The sequence below is a fragment of the Medicago sativa genome, chromosome 1 (genome assembly GCF_051527215.1).
Source record: "Medicago sativa cultivar Bolivia chromosome 1, Bolivia_mono, whole genome shotgun sequence".
NCBI lineage: Eukaryota > Viridiplantae > Streptophyta > Magnoliopsida > Fabales > Fabaceae > Medicago > Medicago sativa.
Genome location: NC_140749.1, coordinates 20509512 through 20529165, shown reverse-complemented (window position 1 = coordinate 20529165; position 19654 = coordinate 20509512). Strand labels below are relative to the sequence as shown.

Here is a 19654-nt window from a genome sequence, read left to right as displayed (position 1 = left end):
CTGGAATGTCAGAACAAGGTTACAAGACAGTGAGAAGTCGACATATGTTGACGGAGTCAGCGGGCTCTCAGGAATGATGTTATATGAATGAAGTTAAGGATATGTATGTTCGGAAAAGTTACGTAAGTGGCAACGTAAAGAGGTAAGCTATTCGTAGTGGAGGAAATTAAGGATTCAAGAGAAAGTTTTATGTTATCAGGATTAAGGCATTGATTTCCGACGTGCCAAGAAGTGTATCGAAAAGGTTGAAGTTGCCATGCATATGTTATAGAATGTTTTACGATGCTAGGAATGAATGATGTGCATTGGTTACTTGAAAAAAAAAAAATAATAATAATAATATAGTTGGAGAAACTCACCAATAGCGAACTTGGAACGAAATTTTCCGTTTTTATGAAATTTACCCGTTCGTTCCAAAGGGTTGCAATGACTATTGGGGAGATGTCTTCACAATAATCTTTTATGTGACGAAAATCTTTTATGACGTTAAGTAACGAATGCATATCATATCCTAAGATTTTCAAGGAAAAGACATGGGCAACCATCAACGAAATCGATACGGTTTAAGGTAGCTTTGGAGGTTAAGGTGTCAAGAGTCAAGAACAAGCCAAGATCAAGAGTATAAAAGTTTCGGCTTTGAGAAGGAAAGTCGTCGATGTTTATGCATGAAGTATGAAGGCTAAAGTGATACAAAGTTATGAGAAATCACAAGGTTCACGGATTATGTGGAATTATGACGTATCTCTCGAACCTATGTTTTGCTTAATTGATTTGCTAAGGCTCATTATGAAGTTAAACTATAAAGTTTAAAGAATTTTAAAAAGATTTACACGTATGGGTGATTGAAGTTGACGTTTTGGAAGTTCATGAAATTTTTTTTAGGAACCGGTTTGCTTCGACACTCGTAGAGTGGGCTAGACTTATTAGAGTCTAGGTATGATGGCACATATGTGTTATCAACTCGTTCTATGATTTTAGAAGCTACGGCCGGGGCCAACACTCAATATATTTTTATAGTAGAAAAATCATCAACGTCAATGACCCGTGCGCTAGTTTATAAAGTTTTCTTTAAATGAAAAATCAACGAGCAAGCAATGATATTATTAAGCAAAATGTAGTATGCGAGAATATGAAGGTGCAAGGTTAGAAGTTTAAGAAAGGAGTGTTCAAGTGATAGATGAGATTGTCATGGGAATTCGAGTTTACACGGAAATAAGTTCAAGTATGATATGTATGGTAAATGCAACCAGCAAGAACGTAAAGTTTACCCCCAAGTCAAGTATTATGAGCATAAGATAAGTTATCATGAGATTTGAATTTACAAGACAAGTGTAAGGTTGTGATGTTGGTTGCAACATGGAAGATTTTGAGAATAGTTCAAGAAGTAAGTATTCAAGTGATAAGCAGAAATGCGAAGTCTCAATCGCTCTAACGAATTAGAGTAATGGTTTAAGCCAACCGGTGGGAATCAGAGTAGCGCCATGAAGCTAATCATTAATCATGAAACATGGAATTTTAGTATGAAAGAATTCTAGTGTGAAAGAATTTTCGGTTGGTAATGCAAGTTTAACAAGAAAGCATCATAAGACAAGCGAGAAGTTCTCAATGTGATAAGTAAGTATGGATGTTTATATAGTCAGTGTTGGCTAAGGTAAAAGTTGAAAGTATGTATCTCTACCTAGGTAAGATGAGAAAAACGAGTGTTGCCATATATTGATTGGCCAGGATGCATAAATGATGATATGGGAAATATGTAAGGTTCATAAGGTACCTCTCGTGACTCAAGTAAAGAATCAAAGCATGTTATCAAGAAAGGAGATGTAACTCTTGAGCTTTATGCTCTTGTATGCAATACTTGTTGAATGAAACGATACTTGTTAAGACATGTCGAGTCATGATTTTATAAATTATTAAAGCTAAGATTGGTATTATGGAACTTGGGAACTATGCTTATTTTCAAAACTCATGGAATTTTACATTTTCAAAACTGATAAGATATGTCGTAAGTAAACTCACTTAAGACGTACAAGCTTCAGGACTAACTTGTCGTGGACAAGTTCTGGGCGAGTTGTTAAATCTTTTTCAAAATATAGAAACTCGTCCGGTGGTTCTGGGGTACCATTTCACAACCAGTTTTGGAAATGATAAAATCTTTTTAGTCATGTATATATTTGTTCCAAGAACCCGAATACCAAAGTTTAAGAAAAAAAAAATTCTTCAAGAAAGATTTTAGAACACGTATCGTTATCATTTAACAAGAGGCGGCACTTGAAAGTATGCACATGTTATGGAAACGAGAATGTTCATATGAAGTCAATATCCTACGGGATACACGAAAATGTGTTAAGAATGTATGATGTATGTGCAAGTAAATTTGCTAGAAAGTTTCAAGAATATGTTGACCACAACGTTGGTTATTAGATTGTCAGATGAAGTAACAATTTGATTTCACTCCTTTATGTCAAGCTAAATGAGATACCCATTAGTTCGGGTGCAATGAGATGCAATAAGATTGCGATGAAATCGGAAGATTTCCTAAGGCTCTGAAAAGAGATAAGAGATTCGTTGAATTGTTTATATGAGTAATGCAAGTAAGAGGTATGTGTCTCATGGTACAATAAGTAAATTGATGCATGAAGTATATGTTTACCCGATAAGATTATGTATGCATGAAAAGATGTTTTAAAGTTACAAGTAAGCACTGCAGGGCAAACCTGGTTTCCGGTAGGATTCCAGTTAAAAGGCAAATCCTGAGTGTTCATGTTTATGATAAAGATACTTTTATGAATGATTTATGTTAAGCGGGTAAGATACGAGTCCGAAATGATAAGTCTATATGTAGCAGGAATGTTCTAAATCATGATATACTAAGATAACTCTACTTTTAAGTGGCATTGAGATCATGAATGCTATGTTGGTTACTTGTGGGTTAAGGAACGAGATGAGGACATGATACGACAAACCCTTTGGATTGGTATGAATAGAAAATGTATGGCTTACACCAAAGATGCTAGGATTTAGTCTTGATGATTGGTAGTCGATCTCTAAATTTCGAGGACGAAATTTTTTTTAAGGGGGGTAGAATGTAATATCCCGCCTGTCAGTATCGGAATATTACCAGTTGACCGTGCCAGAGGATTAAATTCAAGGAAAATAAGTTTGGAGAATATTTATTTCGCTATGTCAGTTTAATACGGATAAAGTATCAGTGACGTTTTAAACACGCTTAAGCCAAGGGTAAAATGGTAATTTCACGCGGAAAGGATATTTAATTGGTTTTTGGCCAAAAATATCTCACTTTCTTCTTTCCTTTCTCTCTCTTAAGGTTGGCAAAGATATTTCTCTCATTCTTCTCTTCTCCATCGCCCTTCTCTCCCTCACTCCATCAATCCTTCTCAACTTCTTCTAAACCAAGAATCATGTTAAATAAGATTCCTTTATGATCTTTTGTCACTAGAAGCTTGGATTTTTGAGTGAGCTTCAATTCTTCTCTTCATCAAGATCTAGTGTTTGAAGATGTGTTTTGAAGGTGATGTTGGAAGCTTGGGTTTGAGCATGATAAGGTTTCTTCATGGTTAAGTTTGTAAAGGAAAAAGGATTAGAAGTGGAATCAAGAGTTAGGTTTCAAGAAAGCAAGGAAGCAAGTTAGGGTTATGGTTTGCTTGAGCTTGTGACTTGGAGCTGCTTTGAGAAGCTTGATTAGGTGAGTTCCATAGATAGTTATCCTACCCTTTTTGGGATTATGTTTTGATTTGTGAGAAAACATGAATTATGTTAGTTTGTAAAACTAGGGTTTTAGTACCCCTTTGTGTCATTTATGAGCAATTATTGTTAATTGATGCCATGCACATGTTATATAACGTTTTTATGATGTATTGGATGATTGGGTTGCATTAGATCACTTGGAACTTGAGATTTTAAGCCAAAATACGATTTCTACACTTCTGGACTGATGGCAGGACGCTAAAGCGTCCACAGCACGCTAAAGCGTCCAAAATGTCGTAACTACTGGACCTGCACGCTTGGAGGACGCTAAAGCGTCCCAAAAGCGTCCTCAGCACGCTAAAGCGTCCTCAAAGCGTCCTCAAAGCGTCCAGGCAGCTTTTGACAGCACTTTTTATGAAAACGTTCTAAAATGTTCACAGCTTTAGACAGCACTTTGTGTAAATGTTTTGAAATGTTCCGGAGGTCCAGAAATTCCGTTTAAGGCCCGTTTCTTGCAATCTCTTAGCGAGTTAAGAATCCCTCAATTCCAAGTGCCTAAAGTACAATTCCAAATAAGATTTTAAACAAGGGAAAGGCATGGCAAATTGTTAACAATGCTTGTTGATAAATGATACACAAGAGTGATATGTTATGAAATATGAAATGGGGTAGCAAGATAATCTTTAAGCAAGGGAAATAACTAGAGCCTCGACATAGTTAGTCGAGAACTAGCATGTTTAGCAAGAATCCCTAGAATGATAAGACGCGGAGTTTATTATCTTCGCACATGAACAAGAATAAGTTAGCAAGTATGTTAAGCCATGGATTGATTAATTAATCTCTCCACCATGTTTAAGAACCTACAAGTATGAATTTACCACTAATCGGATCGATTAAGGTTCCGAGGTAAACATGTATGTATGATTAGGTTTAACCTATACGAACAACAAGACTATGATTAATAAGTGTAGGTGACATGTCTCTTGCAATCCATGAAGGTATGGATTCAAGGGGTTCTCATAATGAGAACGATTCAAGCCGTAAGGGACCCGCATGTCACTGAGTAAGCAAGACGTAGGTGCTCGTGTCTCTTGTTATCCACATCAGGGGGATACGGGAGGTTCTCGACCTAAGGGGAACGGTTTAAGCCGCAAGGGACCCGCACGACACCGAGGGAGTCCGATGTACGTACATCGGTCATGTATGGGATTGATCTCGGGGTTACTCCACCCGGGACTATCCGTAAAATGAATCAAGATAATAATTGTTTGTTCAACGCTAACCAATATGAATGAACTTAGATACGTTTATGTATGATATGATTATGTTATGTTCATGTTTATGCAAGAGTGAATCCATGCAAGATTATGTTTAAGAATAAGAGCATTAGATGCTACATGACAAGTACAAGGCATGGATTAGAGCAAGTAAAGAATATGATACCGATGACGATCTTAGGTTTCCCTTTATCGTCCGGTTTAGAATCGTGCCATGATTATGTTATGTTTAGGCCTCGATACGTAAAGCGTATCCTTGGCAATGCGGTCCTAGGTTCCCCCTCGACCGCCATGACACGTATAGGAAGTGAAGCCTATAACAAGTTAAGATAAGATTTATGACGGCTCTAGTATGCACTACCGTCTAAGTATGCAAGTCCCCACACACGTATAATCAACCGTCAGGTTGTAATGTAGACACGTGGTGACCGTAGGTTTCCCCTTGAGGTTGCCTATAGCCTAGGATTTAGGGGAACTCACTGAGACATTATGTCTCATCCCAATCCTTATTTGTTTCAGATAAGCAGGATGTTTATGCATGTTCGGAGCCGGATGGATATTACTTCAAGTGTTCGTTCGTAAAGTTGCAGGACGTTATGGACATCAAGGATGTAATTTTATGTATGGATGAGTTGTGATGTATTATTATTTATACGAACGTAACTTGTTGTAAATATTATTCATTCGAAGTTTTAATTGTTGTATATTTTAATGTATCCAGTACTAATATTAACGCATGTGCCAGACTTTCTAGATACATCTGGTATGGGTGTTACAAAGACTATGAAGATAACCATGAAGAAATGTGAAGACCACTACCAAGAAATATGATCCCTTTCTTATTCTCTTTTTCGAAATTCTTGAACAAAGGCACCATGTGAAGTGTCCTTAATTTGTTGATCCAATAGGGGAGTTCAATATAATTCTGAATATGTAAACATGGAACACACAAAATAGTAAAATGGAGTGAAATAGATAAAACAATTTAAATAAGTATTATGATATTTGTTGGCGAGAACCATAATTTTTTACTTTGCTATTTCTCCTTGAGCTTATATGACCTGTGTAATCATGCTCAAATTCCACACAAAGGAATTATTTCTTCAACTTTCTAAAGTTGAGTTCGTATATAAATCAAGACCCTGAAATATAACTTCCAAAAACTAACCAAAGTTAGAAGTCGAAAATGATAACATACAACAGACGTAAACAATTATCTTGCTGCTGCATGAGTCATGGTATTAAAAGCAATATTCATCCACATAATTATATTATGAATGGTTTTATATTTGACATGCATTCCAATACACCCAACCTGAAAGAATGTTTGTAGTTTTTGGTTTGTAGTTCTTTTGAGAAGAAATACATGTTTGCTTCATTCAAATTCAAATACAAAAACAAATATTAAGAAGGCTTTAATTGAGTTCAAGAGCAATAGAAAATGAGAATTAATCAATTGCTATGATTTAAATGCAACATTTTCCTTTAAAAAGTTATTGAAAAATTGGGGTCACTATTGATGCATGTTGAGAATAAAATTAAATATAAATAAAATCAAAGAATCAATGAAAACTATAGAACACTCTAAATGGTGTAACCTGTATCATATTCTTGACATTATGGTGACTGTTTTGTAGATGAACTATGCTAAATGGCACGATACATTGTGTGCACGAAAACGAACGACAGTGAGAAAACATGACATTTTGACTTTTCTATCATGAACTAAAACTTGATTTGCTCATAGTCTAGTACATGCATTGTCCTTCATGCAAGATACCCTAAAAATGGTTTAAAAAAATCGCATATTTTAACAAACCACAGTAATGGTGAAAAGTCTTCGGTTCCAATAGTATAGAGAAAGGCATCGATGGTCACTAGAGAGAGATAGATGGGTATTTGAGATCAGTGAGTCACATGGTGGTAAGCACCGTCACATGAAGCCAATGGAGAGATATGGTCTTTCCTATTTATTTCTGAAGGTTAATTTGCCCTGATGTCGTCATACTGGAACTTTCGTGTGATTGACACGAATTTGTTTTCGCACACAATAGCATTTTTCTTTGTAGATTGTGTCATCAACTTTCTTCTACAATTATTTTCTATCCAGTAAACATGTGTATTATTCAATAATTATACATTTGTAGTTTCTATCAGATACCAAATGGAAGTTTTTTAAAAAGTTTATTAGTTAGGTCATAGTCATATGCATACCCTAAACATCATATGGTCAGTCTTTTAAGTTGAATCAATTATCATTATTGTTTGTCTTACTTTCTTTTCCCTTTATAAATAGCATGTTGAAATAACCAACTCCAATATTTAAGTATAACTCAATTCCTCTCGTGCAAAATTGTCTTTCATAAGGCATTGAACAAAAATCTTCATGCCCAAAACAAAGAAGAAAAATGCTGAATAATTTCTTAAATACAGACTCAAGAGTTTAACATGCAAAGATCTTATAATAACTACCTTATTATCATTGAGGCGTGAACATTCAATGAATATTGCATCAACCACATCAGAAAATAAGTTCCATCAACTGAGTTCTAAGAGGGTCAACAGACCATTATGAATACAAATGTTTAAGGGATAAATACTCCCAAGAGCAGGACTAGACACAAGTGTCTTAAAAACCAATAAATTTAAATAAGATCAGCAATTTAAATAAAATCTTCGTCCATAATTGCAAGCTTAAATTGCTCCGGCGTCATAGCTTCCACGTGGGACACAACACAATCAAGAAATGCATCATAACTCGCCTGATAAATATCAATATCAAACAAAGAAATTCAATATTTCAACAACACTTTCTTTTCTCCACCATAAAATTACACGAAAAGATGCTTTGTCAAAAAGTGATGATTATATTAGTAATAATAATGAATTTAATACCACAAAAACTTAAAGAAAAATAAAAAGGACATGTTTTGAGGAATCAGGTTAGAATAGCTATGTTAACTAGTATTAATTTTTAACATGTTTTAAGGATCATCACTTAATTTCTACATAAAAAAAAGAAAAAAAGAAAGAAAAAAACATGTGCAGAGTGATACATTCAATAAAATTGATCAAAATAAAAAAAAAATAACATCACATGAATGAATTGAGTTGTAAAATTCAGTTGCAAAGAGGATCAACAACATTAACTGGTTAACTGCCAATATTGACTTCCGTAATTAAACATAATTTTTGATACAATTGTGGATGTAGAATTTTGTAATTGGGAACTGCAAAACATAAATAATCCAAACACAATGGAGCTATTTGGATTCAAACATCAACCACAAAAACTACCAACACATAAAGGTTTTGAATAGCCACCTATAGTGTGACCATGATTTAAAAGTTGGTCATACATACATAAAAATCATTAATATTGTGGCCCGCATATGATGGAGGTATTTTGTTCAAACTCACGTCTAATTGAAAGTGAAGCATTGTAAAATTGTTGCCGATGACAAAATAAATATCGAGAGATCAAAATGAAATATATTTTACCTGAAAAGTGGCTTGAGTAGCCATGAAATGCAATGCATCACCTTGCTCAGCACTAGCATCAGCACTATAACTAGTCCCAACCCCCTTAAGTTGTTGAGTTCCTTCATTCGCCTTCTCATCAGAGTCGTCACCAACAACATCACCTTCATCGACATCAGATAAGGCCCACAATTCAGTGTCCAGATCCATCCCTCTATGGCGGTCAAAAACACGGCAAACAACAAAAGGAGCCTACACAATTATTTATATTAAAAAAATAGTTAGTCGTTACCAATACATAAATTAATCATCGATGAAATAACGAACATAGTGAAAGTTAGTTTTCCCAAATGACATACCTGAGGGTTGTTAACAAGAGTGTACTCGTACATAGTCCAGCTAGTTTTGATTGCGTTCTGAGGGGAATTTCCTATATAGAAAAAGAAAAGAGACTTCTTTCCCACCAACACATCATCAGCTCCAACAGTAATGTCTTCGACAGCTCCCATCTGCATCCAAAATCCAGTCTTACAATGCCTCCTCAGCTCATCACTTTTGGCAGTGAAGCAGTAAAACTCCCTTGTGTGAGGGAAGAAAAAGGACCGAGCAAGATGCAATTCAAACGGATCATATTGGTACATGTTTAGCTCCTTAATCAAGTCAGAACCATGGAAATTTTGAACCTCTTCATTGTTTTTGTTAGCAAGGTAGTAGCTAACAAGGAGTTCATCAGAAGCGACGAAACCAACACCAGGTGGAAGCAAATCCATTGCTACTGAAAGGAAAGAGAAAATTGGATAGGTTTTGGGTCTAAGGGTTTTAGAGAGGATAGTGCAAATGGTGAAAAATGAGAGAGTGTGACACTGTTTTAATAGTTGAAATTCTGAAAGATAGGAAATCTTGTCACATAAGCTTCATAAGAGGGGCGTGGCGTTTTCTAAATCGTTGTGATGACAAATTTTCCATTTCGCTAGTTTTTTTTAATCCCATTTAGTAAGAAATCATCGTCATACGGTTGCGCAACTTTTTGTAAAATCCATCCCCTTTGACCATATCCTTTTTTCGAAAATTTTCTGTTTTTTTACACATTCCTTTTTCGGATAAAAATTCCTTTTTTTTTGGTATAATTGTTTTACCCGTATCCTATTTGGGATATTTTTTATTGACACATTCCTTTTTCGGATAAAAATTCCTTTTTTGTTTTGTATAATTGTTTTGCCCATATCCTTTTTAGGATATTTTCTTTTTTCTTACACATTCTATTTTGGGGATAAAAAATCTTTTTTTTGGTCCAATTGTTTTACTCGTATCCTTTTTGGGATTTTTTTTTGACACATTCCCTTTTTAGGAAAAAAATCTCTTTTATATATAATTGTTTTACCCTATCCTTTTTGGGAGATTTTCTTTTTTTTTACACCTTCCTTTTTGGGATGAAAATTCATTTTTTTTAGGTATAAGTTACTTTTGAAATAAGGATAAAAATTCATTCTCCCTAAAAAAAAATCATATTTAACATTAGATATATTATTATTATGATTTTAATTTATGATTCAGAACTTCTTGTAGTTAACATAGTTAAAATGCACATTAGTCAAACAACATGTTTTAGGAGTTTAGTAATATGAAGTTGTTGATCTTAATGGAGTTGATTGTTCTCAAGAATTTTCTTTTTAATGACTGTTTGGGTGCAAATTAAGTGAAATTTTATATCCTAGTAGTTAGTGAAATTTTATATCCTAGTAGTTAGTAAATAAATTAAGTGCAAATTAAAAAATAGTCATTTAACAGCCAAAACAAACGGAGGGGGGTAATTGACTAACGTTTGACAATTTCAGCGGGGTTTTTGAAGTTTCTTAAAAATCAGGGGTGTTTTTGACGAAAGTTACAATTTCATAGGGATTTTTTGTAACACCCTATTTCTATTAAGCGGTAAAACGCGCGAATATGTCATAAATATTCTAGAAATAGATGCTACGTCTCCGAATAAACCGCAAATCATACATGCATAAAGATCATGTTACACAACATAGCAGCGGAATAACATATAATTCATAAACATATCTGGATCTCCAAACAAAATACAAATGTATTCTCCAAATCTCAAATAACAAATAACATCTCAACTCATGAATACATGGTCCAAAAATAAAAACCAACATGCAAGACTACCCTAGATCAGAGCCCTAATCTAGACACTTGCATGAAAAAGAGGAACTCCACTCCTCGGCATCAACAAGCAACAACTAAGCATCCTGCACTCCATCTACCCGTCCATACGGAAAGGTAGGTGGTAAACCACTGAGGGTTAGCGTTACATCATCATAATCCACTTAAAATTAACAAGAATCCTTGAGAATGAAAGATACATTTAAGAACGATGAATAACAAACTACACATGTATTCACAGGTATTTCTTAACATTCACATCATTCAATATCAACATCTCAAATTCATATCCACAAGTGTATCATACACACATCACAAAATCAACCATCTTAATCAACAATTAACAAATTCAATCATCATTTGCAACTCAAATGTATTCCAATTCACCAACAAGTATGCAATGGCTCTAGACTCATCTAGATCCATGTGGTACCAATTCTCCTCAAGGTCGTCACCCATGATGCAACAAAAACATCATTATCAACGGCTATAGTCAACGGCAATATGGATATAACATCCGACACGACATATGATGCATGAACATATGACTCAATTCACTATGCATATGTTCACAACAATTCAACGGCTATAATCAACGGCTATAATCATCATTCAACTATATCATATAGTTCATATCTCCACATAGTTCCTTACATTCCAAATAAAAGAACAATTACAACATATGATCACAACATCATATTAATCACCTAACAACCATTCATACATCATCTCATAATCATATCAATCTAATCATAGAGGGTTCATAAGCAATTGGCCTTCAATGATCATTTTCAATCAAGTTCGTCTCAAAAATCACAATATTGAAAATGATTGAGCACCTAAGCCAAAACCAAGTAAACAGTTCAATTGCCTATGCCATGTATTCTCATAAGTCACATATGCGTGCAATAGAGATTACATAAGCAATTCATCGGCCAAACACAACGAAATTATACGATTCACTAAGTTCGTCTCTTAATTAATTCATTTCAATGCCAAGCAACATAAGAACTCAATAGACCCCTTTAAACAAAGTTATTTCCTTCATAAAACACCCCTAGATGGTTAGGATAAAGCCCCTACACTATGGAACAAGTTTGGAAGCAATTGGATTGAAGAAAAATGCATTTTTAGGGTTCCTTGTCAAACAGGATCGTGGCACGTGGGTCTCCCATCGTGGCACGATTTTTCCAGAGTCAAAAACACTAAAATTTCTGGGCAGAATCGTGGCACGTTGGTCCCGCATCGTGGCACGTTCTTAGTTTGACAGACAGCATCAGATTTTTAACCTTCACGTTTTCTAGCATAAAAATCAAACCGTTAATCCGTTTTCGATGCCGTTTTCGCCTACATTCTCCTAACACTTAGCTCTATCATAATGTACAGAAAAATTCAAGTTTCAAGCATCCCAAAATCATTTTCCAAAACCTCACATCATACTCATTTTTCAAAACGGTTAACACTCGAATTTTCACACGTAAATCCAGTTTTCTCCCAAACGACTCGACTAACAAAATCGCAACATGAAAATAGAAATTCTACCAAGTTCAGTTCATCCATCAACATCAAAAACTTAGCCAACAACTTCATATATCAAAATTTCATTTTGGTCCTTCACATGAACAACTTAACACAACTTCACAAATTTGAACCACAACAACAAATCTCATCATAATTCTCCAATTCATGATACCCAATGCATCAATTCATCAACAACACATCTAACAACAACAACAACAACATCTAATCATGAAATCATCCACAATTTAACAACCACAACTTCATTCTTCATCAATTTCACACAAAATCATATCATATTCATATATATCCATTTTGACATACAAATTCAACAACAACAACACAATTATCACACAAATCATGTTCTCAAACATAACAACAACAATTATGCACGAATTTACATCAATTAAAACCAATTCATCAATTTCATGAAAATGGGTAAAAGAGAAAAGTTATGAAATTATGAGTGAAGCCTAACCCTCTTTGTAACACCCCTACTAGACGTATCTAGAAAGTCCAGCATGTGAGTTAATTTAGTATTGGATACATTAAAAATTTACAACAATAAAACTTCGAATGAATAACTTTACAACAATATGCGTTCGTACTATAAAATCATAACTCATCTTTGCTAAGGTATAATAAATACTTCCTTTAAAATCCACAACATCCGACAGCGGTACGAACGAACACTTGTCGCATCATCCATTCGGCTACTAGCTTGCTAATCCACCTGATATCTGAAACAAAATAAGGATTGGGATGAGACATAATGTCTCAGTGAGTTCCACCTAATCCTAGGCTATAGGCAACCACGGGGGAAACCTACGGTCACCACGTGTCTATTTTTACAACCTGACGGTTGATTATACGTGTGTGGGGATTTGCATACTTAGACGGTTGTGCATCCTAGGACCGTCATAAACCATCTTACTTGTTGTAGGCTTACTATTATCATATGTGTCATGGCGGTCAAGGGATCCTAGGACCGCAACTCAAGATACGTTAAACGCATCAAGACTTATCTTAACATATTCATGACACAATCCTAAACCGGACGATTAGGGGAACCTAAGATCGTCATCGGCATAACCTTCTTTACTTGATCTATTAGCATCTCGTACTATTGCTCATAACATAATCTTACGTAAATTCATTCTTGCAACATAACATATATAAAGTCAGGGTCATACTTTGTTAGCGTTGAACAAACATGATTATCTTGATTCATTTTACGGAAAGTCCCGGGTGGAGTAACCCCGAGTACAATCCCATACATGACCGATGTACGTACATCGGACTCCCTCGGTGTCGTGCGGGTCCCTTGCGGCTTAAACCGTTCCCCTTAGGTCGAGAACCTCCTGTATCCCCCTAACGTGGATAACAAGAGACACGAACACCTACGTCTTGTTAATTTCAGTGACATGCGGGTCCCTTACGGCTTAAATCGTTCCCCTTAGATCGAGAACCTCTTGTATCCCCATGATGTGGATAGCAAGAGACATGCCACCTACTTAATTCATTTTAAACTTATCTTACTCTTATACATATCAAAAAGGATAAACCTATTCATACTTACTTACTTGATCATGCACATTCTTAATCTTAGTGGAGAGATATAATTATCAAACCACAGCTTATCATACTTGCATGATCTTCTTAAACATACGCGAAGAGTTTACACTTCGCGTCATTCCTTACTTAGGATTCTTGCTTAACTTCCTTGTGAAGAGATATCTAATTTCTCCCAACCTAGCATAATTAATCTCATGCTAACTATCTAGTTCTCGATAACTATATCGAGGCTCTATGATCTTCCCCTTTCTTAAGGATTAGCTTACTACCCGATTCAAACATAAAACTCTCATTTACCATGCTTCACCATACTTGCCAAATACTTGTTTCATCTATAAAGAAATCTCCTTTCAAAGTTTAACAATTAGGATCTTGGTTTGAGGGGTTTTAATTTTCTTAAAAAGACTGCACAAGAAAACCGCTCGCGAAACGCCGAAACGACCTGAGGCGAGCAAACAATGGGTTTTCCCACTGTGTAGCTCGCCTAGGCGAGTAATCTTGTGTGGGAGGCGAGCAGCTGCTCGCCTAGGCGAGTAGGAGGCGAGTGGACACCCCCATTCGACCTTCCAGCTCGCTGTGGCGAGTAATAGCTCGCCGTGGCGAGCAATAACAGTCCAGCCACCTCAAAACTGATATTTTTGACTTAAAAACCTCAAACCAATCATCTCCAAGTGTTATATGACCCTTAGGATCATTAGAAACATGTAAAACAGTCATGGAACAAGTACATACAAGTATAGCAAGCATGGCAAGAATAATGGGTAACTAACTCATACTTTAAACCCTAAAATTCATATAGTTTTCTTTGCAAGCTTAAACACATAATCCCAAGGGTGGGAACTATCTAAGGAACTCACCTATGATTTGCATTTGATTCCCAAAAGCTCCTAAGCATCAACAAGCCAAACCCTAGCTTCATGTTCCCTTTTTGCTTTCTTTAATCATACCATTCCATTTCTTGTTATTTTCTTGAACTCCAAGACACCATGATCTTTGCCTCTTCCATCAATCTTCAATTCCCATCCCAATTCAAACTTTCATCTTCAAAACCCTAACTTTTGTATCCATCCTTAAGAGGAGAAATGAAGGAAATCAAACAAAACCCAAGCTTCCTTAAGTTCAAGAGGTTCATAAGGAAACATAATCTAAAGATTACCATGGAAGAAAGAAGATTTGGAAAAGTTTGGTGGAGAGAGGAGAGGAAATGAAAACAAGCTTAATCCAAGCTACACAATCTCTTAAAGGGTGATGGAAGAACCAACCTTGATAAAGAATCCATGAGGGAAGAGATTTGATAAGTTGGTGAAGTAAGGGAAGAAGAGAGGGCCGATGGAGAGAAAGGGAAGGAGAAGAAAATCTTTCCAAAGACTAGGAGAGAGAAAGAACATGAGAAATGAGATATTTTTGGGGTTATCTCAAATAAATATCCCTTTCTTAGAAAATTACCAAACTGCCCTTACCTCAAACGTATTAAAACCGACACTGATGCTTAGACCTGCAGTAAGCTGACTTTACATAAAATTATTCTCCATACTTACCTTTCTTGAAAATAATCCCCTAACACATTCGACTGATAATATTCTGACACTGACAGACGGGATGTTACACTCTTACCTTAATTCTCCACAATCAATAGCTAGTGCCTCACTTTAGCTCCAACCCTTGATTCTCTAGCCTCTTCTAGCTCTCTCTAGTCCCTTCTCTTCAAAACCCTTTTTCTCCTCTTGAGCTTTTCTCTCTAACTCTCTCTCTAATTGTGAAATGAAATGAAATGAAAATGTTTGTAACCCTATCTCTTCACTAACACAAGTTTATAAAGGCTCACTTAATGGGCTTATCTCACAAACCTTAATGGGCCTAACCCATTTCTAATTCAACCTCAAAAATGTTACTACTCACTTACCGGTAAAATATAACACTAACGGTCACTTAACGGTAAATAAAATAATTACTACACTCTCCAACACTTAGTAAAATAAAACCCTCACTAAGCACTAAAAATAACCTTCGGCAAAAATTACAAAATTACCCCTGCCCTCAAAATGACCAAAATACCCCTAAGTCCAAAATGACTAAAATACCCTTCTAACACCGAATTCTACGAACCCCAACCAAAAATACACACAGAGGCAATTAATCACATAAGAGCACATATAACAAACACAAATAAATAATAAAATAAATCTAACGAAAATCGGGCTGTTACAACTCTCCCCCACTAAAAAGAATTTTCGCCCTCGAAAATTACCTGAAGGAAACAACTCCGGATACGAAACCTTCATCCTACTCTCCGACTCCCAAGTGGCACTCTCACCCGTCGGTCCAACCCAAATCACTTTAACCAAAACGATCTCCATGCCACGCAAACGCTTCACTTCACGATCCTCAATCCTAACTGGCCAAGTCTCAACAGTCAAATTATCCCTTACTTCCAAATCATCCACTTGGATCACATGAGACGCATCATACACATACTTCCTCAACTGAGACACATGAAACACATCATGAAGATTCGACAAAGATGGTGGTAACGCAATCCGATACGCTACAACCCCAACCTTCTCAACAATCTCAAAAGGTCCAACAAAACGAGGAGTTAACTTCCGACACTTCAAAGCACGTCCAACACCAGTTACAGGATTCACTCTCAAAAACACATGATCACCAACCTGAAACTCAAGGTCTTTCCTCCTCTTATCATGATAACTCTTCTGCCTACTCTGAGACGCTTTCATCTTCTCTTGGATCATCTTAACCTTTTCCGTAGTCTCTTGCACAACATCCGGTCCTAACAAAGCACCCTCTCCTGACTCATACCAACACAAAGGAGTTCTACACCTCCGACCATACAAAGCCTCAAACGGTGCCATTCCAATACTAGAATGAAAACTGTTGTTGTAAGTAAACTCAATCAACGGTAAACATTCAACCCAACTGACACCTTGCTCCAAAACACATGCCCTCAACAAATCTTCCAAACTCTGAATAGTCCTCTCCGTCTGACCATCAGTCTGGGGATGATAAGCGGAACTCAACCTCAACTTAGTCCCCAAAGCAACTTGCAAACTCTCCCAAAACTTAGAAGTAAACCTCGGATCCCGATCCGACACAATACTAGAAGGAATACCATGCAATCTAACAATCTGCTCAATGTAGATCTCAGCCAACTTCGCCACAGACATACCGGTCTTAATAGGAACAAAATGTGCCGACTTCGTCAACCGATCAACAATCACTCAAATTGAATCAAAACCCTTAACAGTCTTCGGCAACGCTCCCACAAAGTCCATTGATATACTATCCCACTTCCACTCTGGCACAAACAACGGTTGCATCAAACCTGACGGTCTCTGATGTTCAATCTTGGACTTCTGACAAACCAAACAAGCATACACAAACTCTGCGATCTCCTTCTTCATTCCAGGCCACCAAAACAACCTCTTCAAATCTTGGTACATCTTAGTCGCTCCTGGATGAATACTCAAACTACTTCTATGACCTTCTTCCAAAATCTGCCTCTTAAGCTCAAGAACACTTGGTACACAAACACGATCACGAAACATCAAAACACCGTTCTCATCCAACCTGAAGTCTCCACCCTTACCATGGTTAACCAACACTACTCGATCTACGAGTTCCAAATCTCCCTTCTGACCATTCTTGATCTCCTCCAGAATATTACTTGTCAGCTTCAACATTCCCAACCTCACACCATCCGGTGTCAACTCACTAACCAAACTCAAATCTCGAAACTGTTCAATCAACTCTAACTCCTTTACCATCAAAGCAGACATATGCAACGACTTCCTACTCAACGCATCAGCAACAACATTAGCCTTTCCAGGGTGATAACTCAGCTGAAAATCAAAATCCTTAAGATACTCCAACCACCTTCTCTGCCTCATATTCAACTCCTTCTGGTCGAACAAGTACTTCAAACTCTTGTGATCACTGAACACTTCAAACTTAGAACCATACAGATAATGCCTCCAAATCTTCAACACATACACCACGGCTGCTAATTCCAAATCGTGAGTCGGATAATTCTTCTCATGCACTTTCAACTGCCTCGACGCATAAGCCACAACCTGACGATTTTGCATAAGCACACCACCAAGACCCATCTTAGAAGCATCACAATACACAACAAACGATTCCTTCGGATTCGGCAAAATCAACACTGGAGCTGAAGTCAACCTCTTCTTCAACTCTTGGAAACTCTTCTCACACTTAGCATCCCAAACATACGCTTGCCCTTTCTGAGTCAACTGCGTCAATGGCAACGCCAACTTAGAGAATCCCTCAATGAACCTCCGATAATAACCTGCCAATCCAAGAAAGCTTCTAACCTCAAAAACAGACTTAGGTGATTCCCACTGCAACACTGCATCAACCTTCGACGGATCCACGGCAATACCACCTTTAGAAATCACATGACCAAGGAAACTCACTTCCCACAACCAAAACTCACACTTCGACAACTTAGCAAACAACTTATTCTCCTTCAAGACTCCCAACACAATCCTCAAATGCTCGGCATGCTCCTCTTCAGACTTCGAATACACCAAAATATCATCTATAAACACCACCACAAAACGGTCCAGAAAAGGATGAAATATTCTATTCATATACTCCATGAAGACACCTGGCGCATTAGACACTCCAAATGGCATCACAGAATACTCATAGTGTCCATACCTCGTTCTGAACGCAGTTTTGGATATATCTTCCGCCTTTACTCTAATCTGATGATATCCTGACCTCAAATCAATCTTACTGAACACTTCTGCACCAACCAACTGATCCATCAAATCATCAATCCTCGGAAGCGGATACCGATTCTTGATTGTCACCTTGTTCAACTGCCGATAATCCACACACAATCTCATGCTACCATCCTTCTTCTTTACCAACAACACAGGAGCTCCCCACGGAGAAACACTCGGCCTGATAAACTGTTTCTCGAGCAACTCTTCCAACTGTTTCTTCAACTCACCCAATTCTGATGCAGACATCCGATAAGGCGCAATCGAAATAGGACTCGTTCCAGGCACCAAATCAATTGCAAACTCAACCTCTCTCTCCGGTGGTAACTCGGTAATGTCGTCCGGAAAACTTCTGGAAATTCTTGCACTACCGGCAAATCACCAACTCCTTTCTCACTACTCTCCTTCAAGGAAGCAAACATCGTGAACACACAAGCTTCGCCATCCAAAGACTTCTTCACTTGCTCCGCGGTTAAGAACCTTCCGCCTTCTTCAGCTACCGGCTTAGAAAACGTTACACTCTTGGTCAAACAATTAATGTTAACACCAAAAGTCAACATCCAATCCATACCAAAAATAACGTCCATATGCTTCAACGGAAGACACACAAGATCCAACTCAAAATCAACATGAACCTCAACACAAACCAGAACCAACTGAGCCTCCGCAGCCAAAGATACCTTCCCTTGCCAGACCCAACAAACCTGAAACAACCTGCTACTCCCCCACTACGCTCAAACCCACCTAAAAGAACGGAACAACAAAACAAGTACCGACAGTACTTCCGTACATATCGCATACAAACAGGAAAATCACGGGTTTTGGTCTGGACAAGACCAACCAGGCTCTGATACCAACTTGTAACACCCTATTTCTATTAAGCGGTAAAACGCGCGAATATGTCATAAATATTCTAGAAATAGATGCTACGTCTCCGAATAAACCGCAAATCATACATGCATAAAGATCATGTTACACAACATAGCAGCGGAATAACATATAATTCATAAACATATCTGGATCTCCAAACAAAATACAAATGTATTCTCCAAATCTCAAATAACAAATAACATCTCAACTCATGAATACATGGTCCAAAAATAAAAACCAACATGCAAGACTACCTTAGATCAGAGCCCTAATCTAGACACTTGCATGAAAAAGAGG

The 19654-nt window shown here is 37.0% G+C and overlaps 1 protein-coding gene and 2 long non-coding RNA genes across 3 annotated transcripts; 1 reads left to right on the top strand and 2 right to left on the bottom strand.

Moving 5' to 3' along the window:
* The first annotated feature begins 2630 nt into the window (after window positions 1–2630).
* On the top strand, window positions 2631–5678 carry LOC146953499 (uncharacterized). Its single transcript, XR_015028057.1, has 2 exons — window positions 2631–3703; window positions 5502–5678. It is a non-coding gene; the product is annotated as an uncharacterized LOC146953499 (long non-coding RNA).
* Window positions 5679–7645: 1967 nt separating this feature from the next.
* On the bottom strand, window positions 7646–9232 carry LOC146953498 (NAC domain-containing protein 104-like). Its single transcript, XM_085741530.1, has 3 exons — window positions 8822–9232; window positions 8484–8714; window positions 7646–7744 (listed from the first exon to the last, which is right to left on the bottom strand). The coding sequence occupies exons 1-3, from the start codon at window positions 9230–9232 to the stop codon at window positions 7646–7648; spliced, it is 741 nt and encodes a 246-aa protein (XP_085597656.1).
* A 3439-nt stretch (window positions 9233–12671) lies between these two features.
* Window positions 12672–14972, bottom strand: LOC146953497 (uncharacterized). The gene is made up of 2 exons (XR_015028053.1): window positions 14579–14972; window positions 12672–12886 (listed from the first exon to the last, which is right to left on the bottom strand). It is a non-coding gene; the product is annotated as an uncharacterized LOC146953497 (long non-coding RNA).
* Between the last annotated feature and the right edge of the window lie 4682 nt (window positions 14973–19654).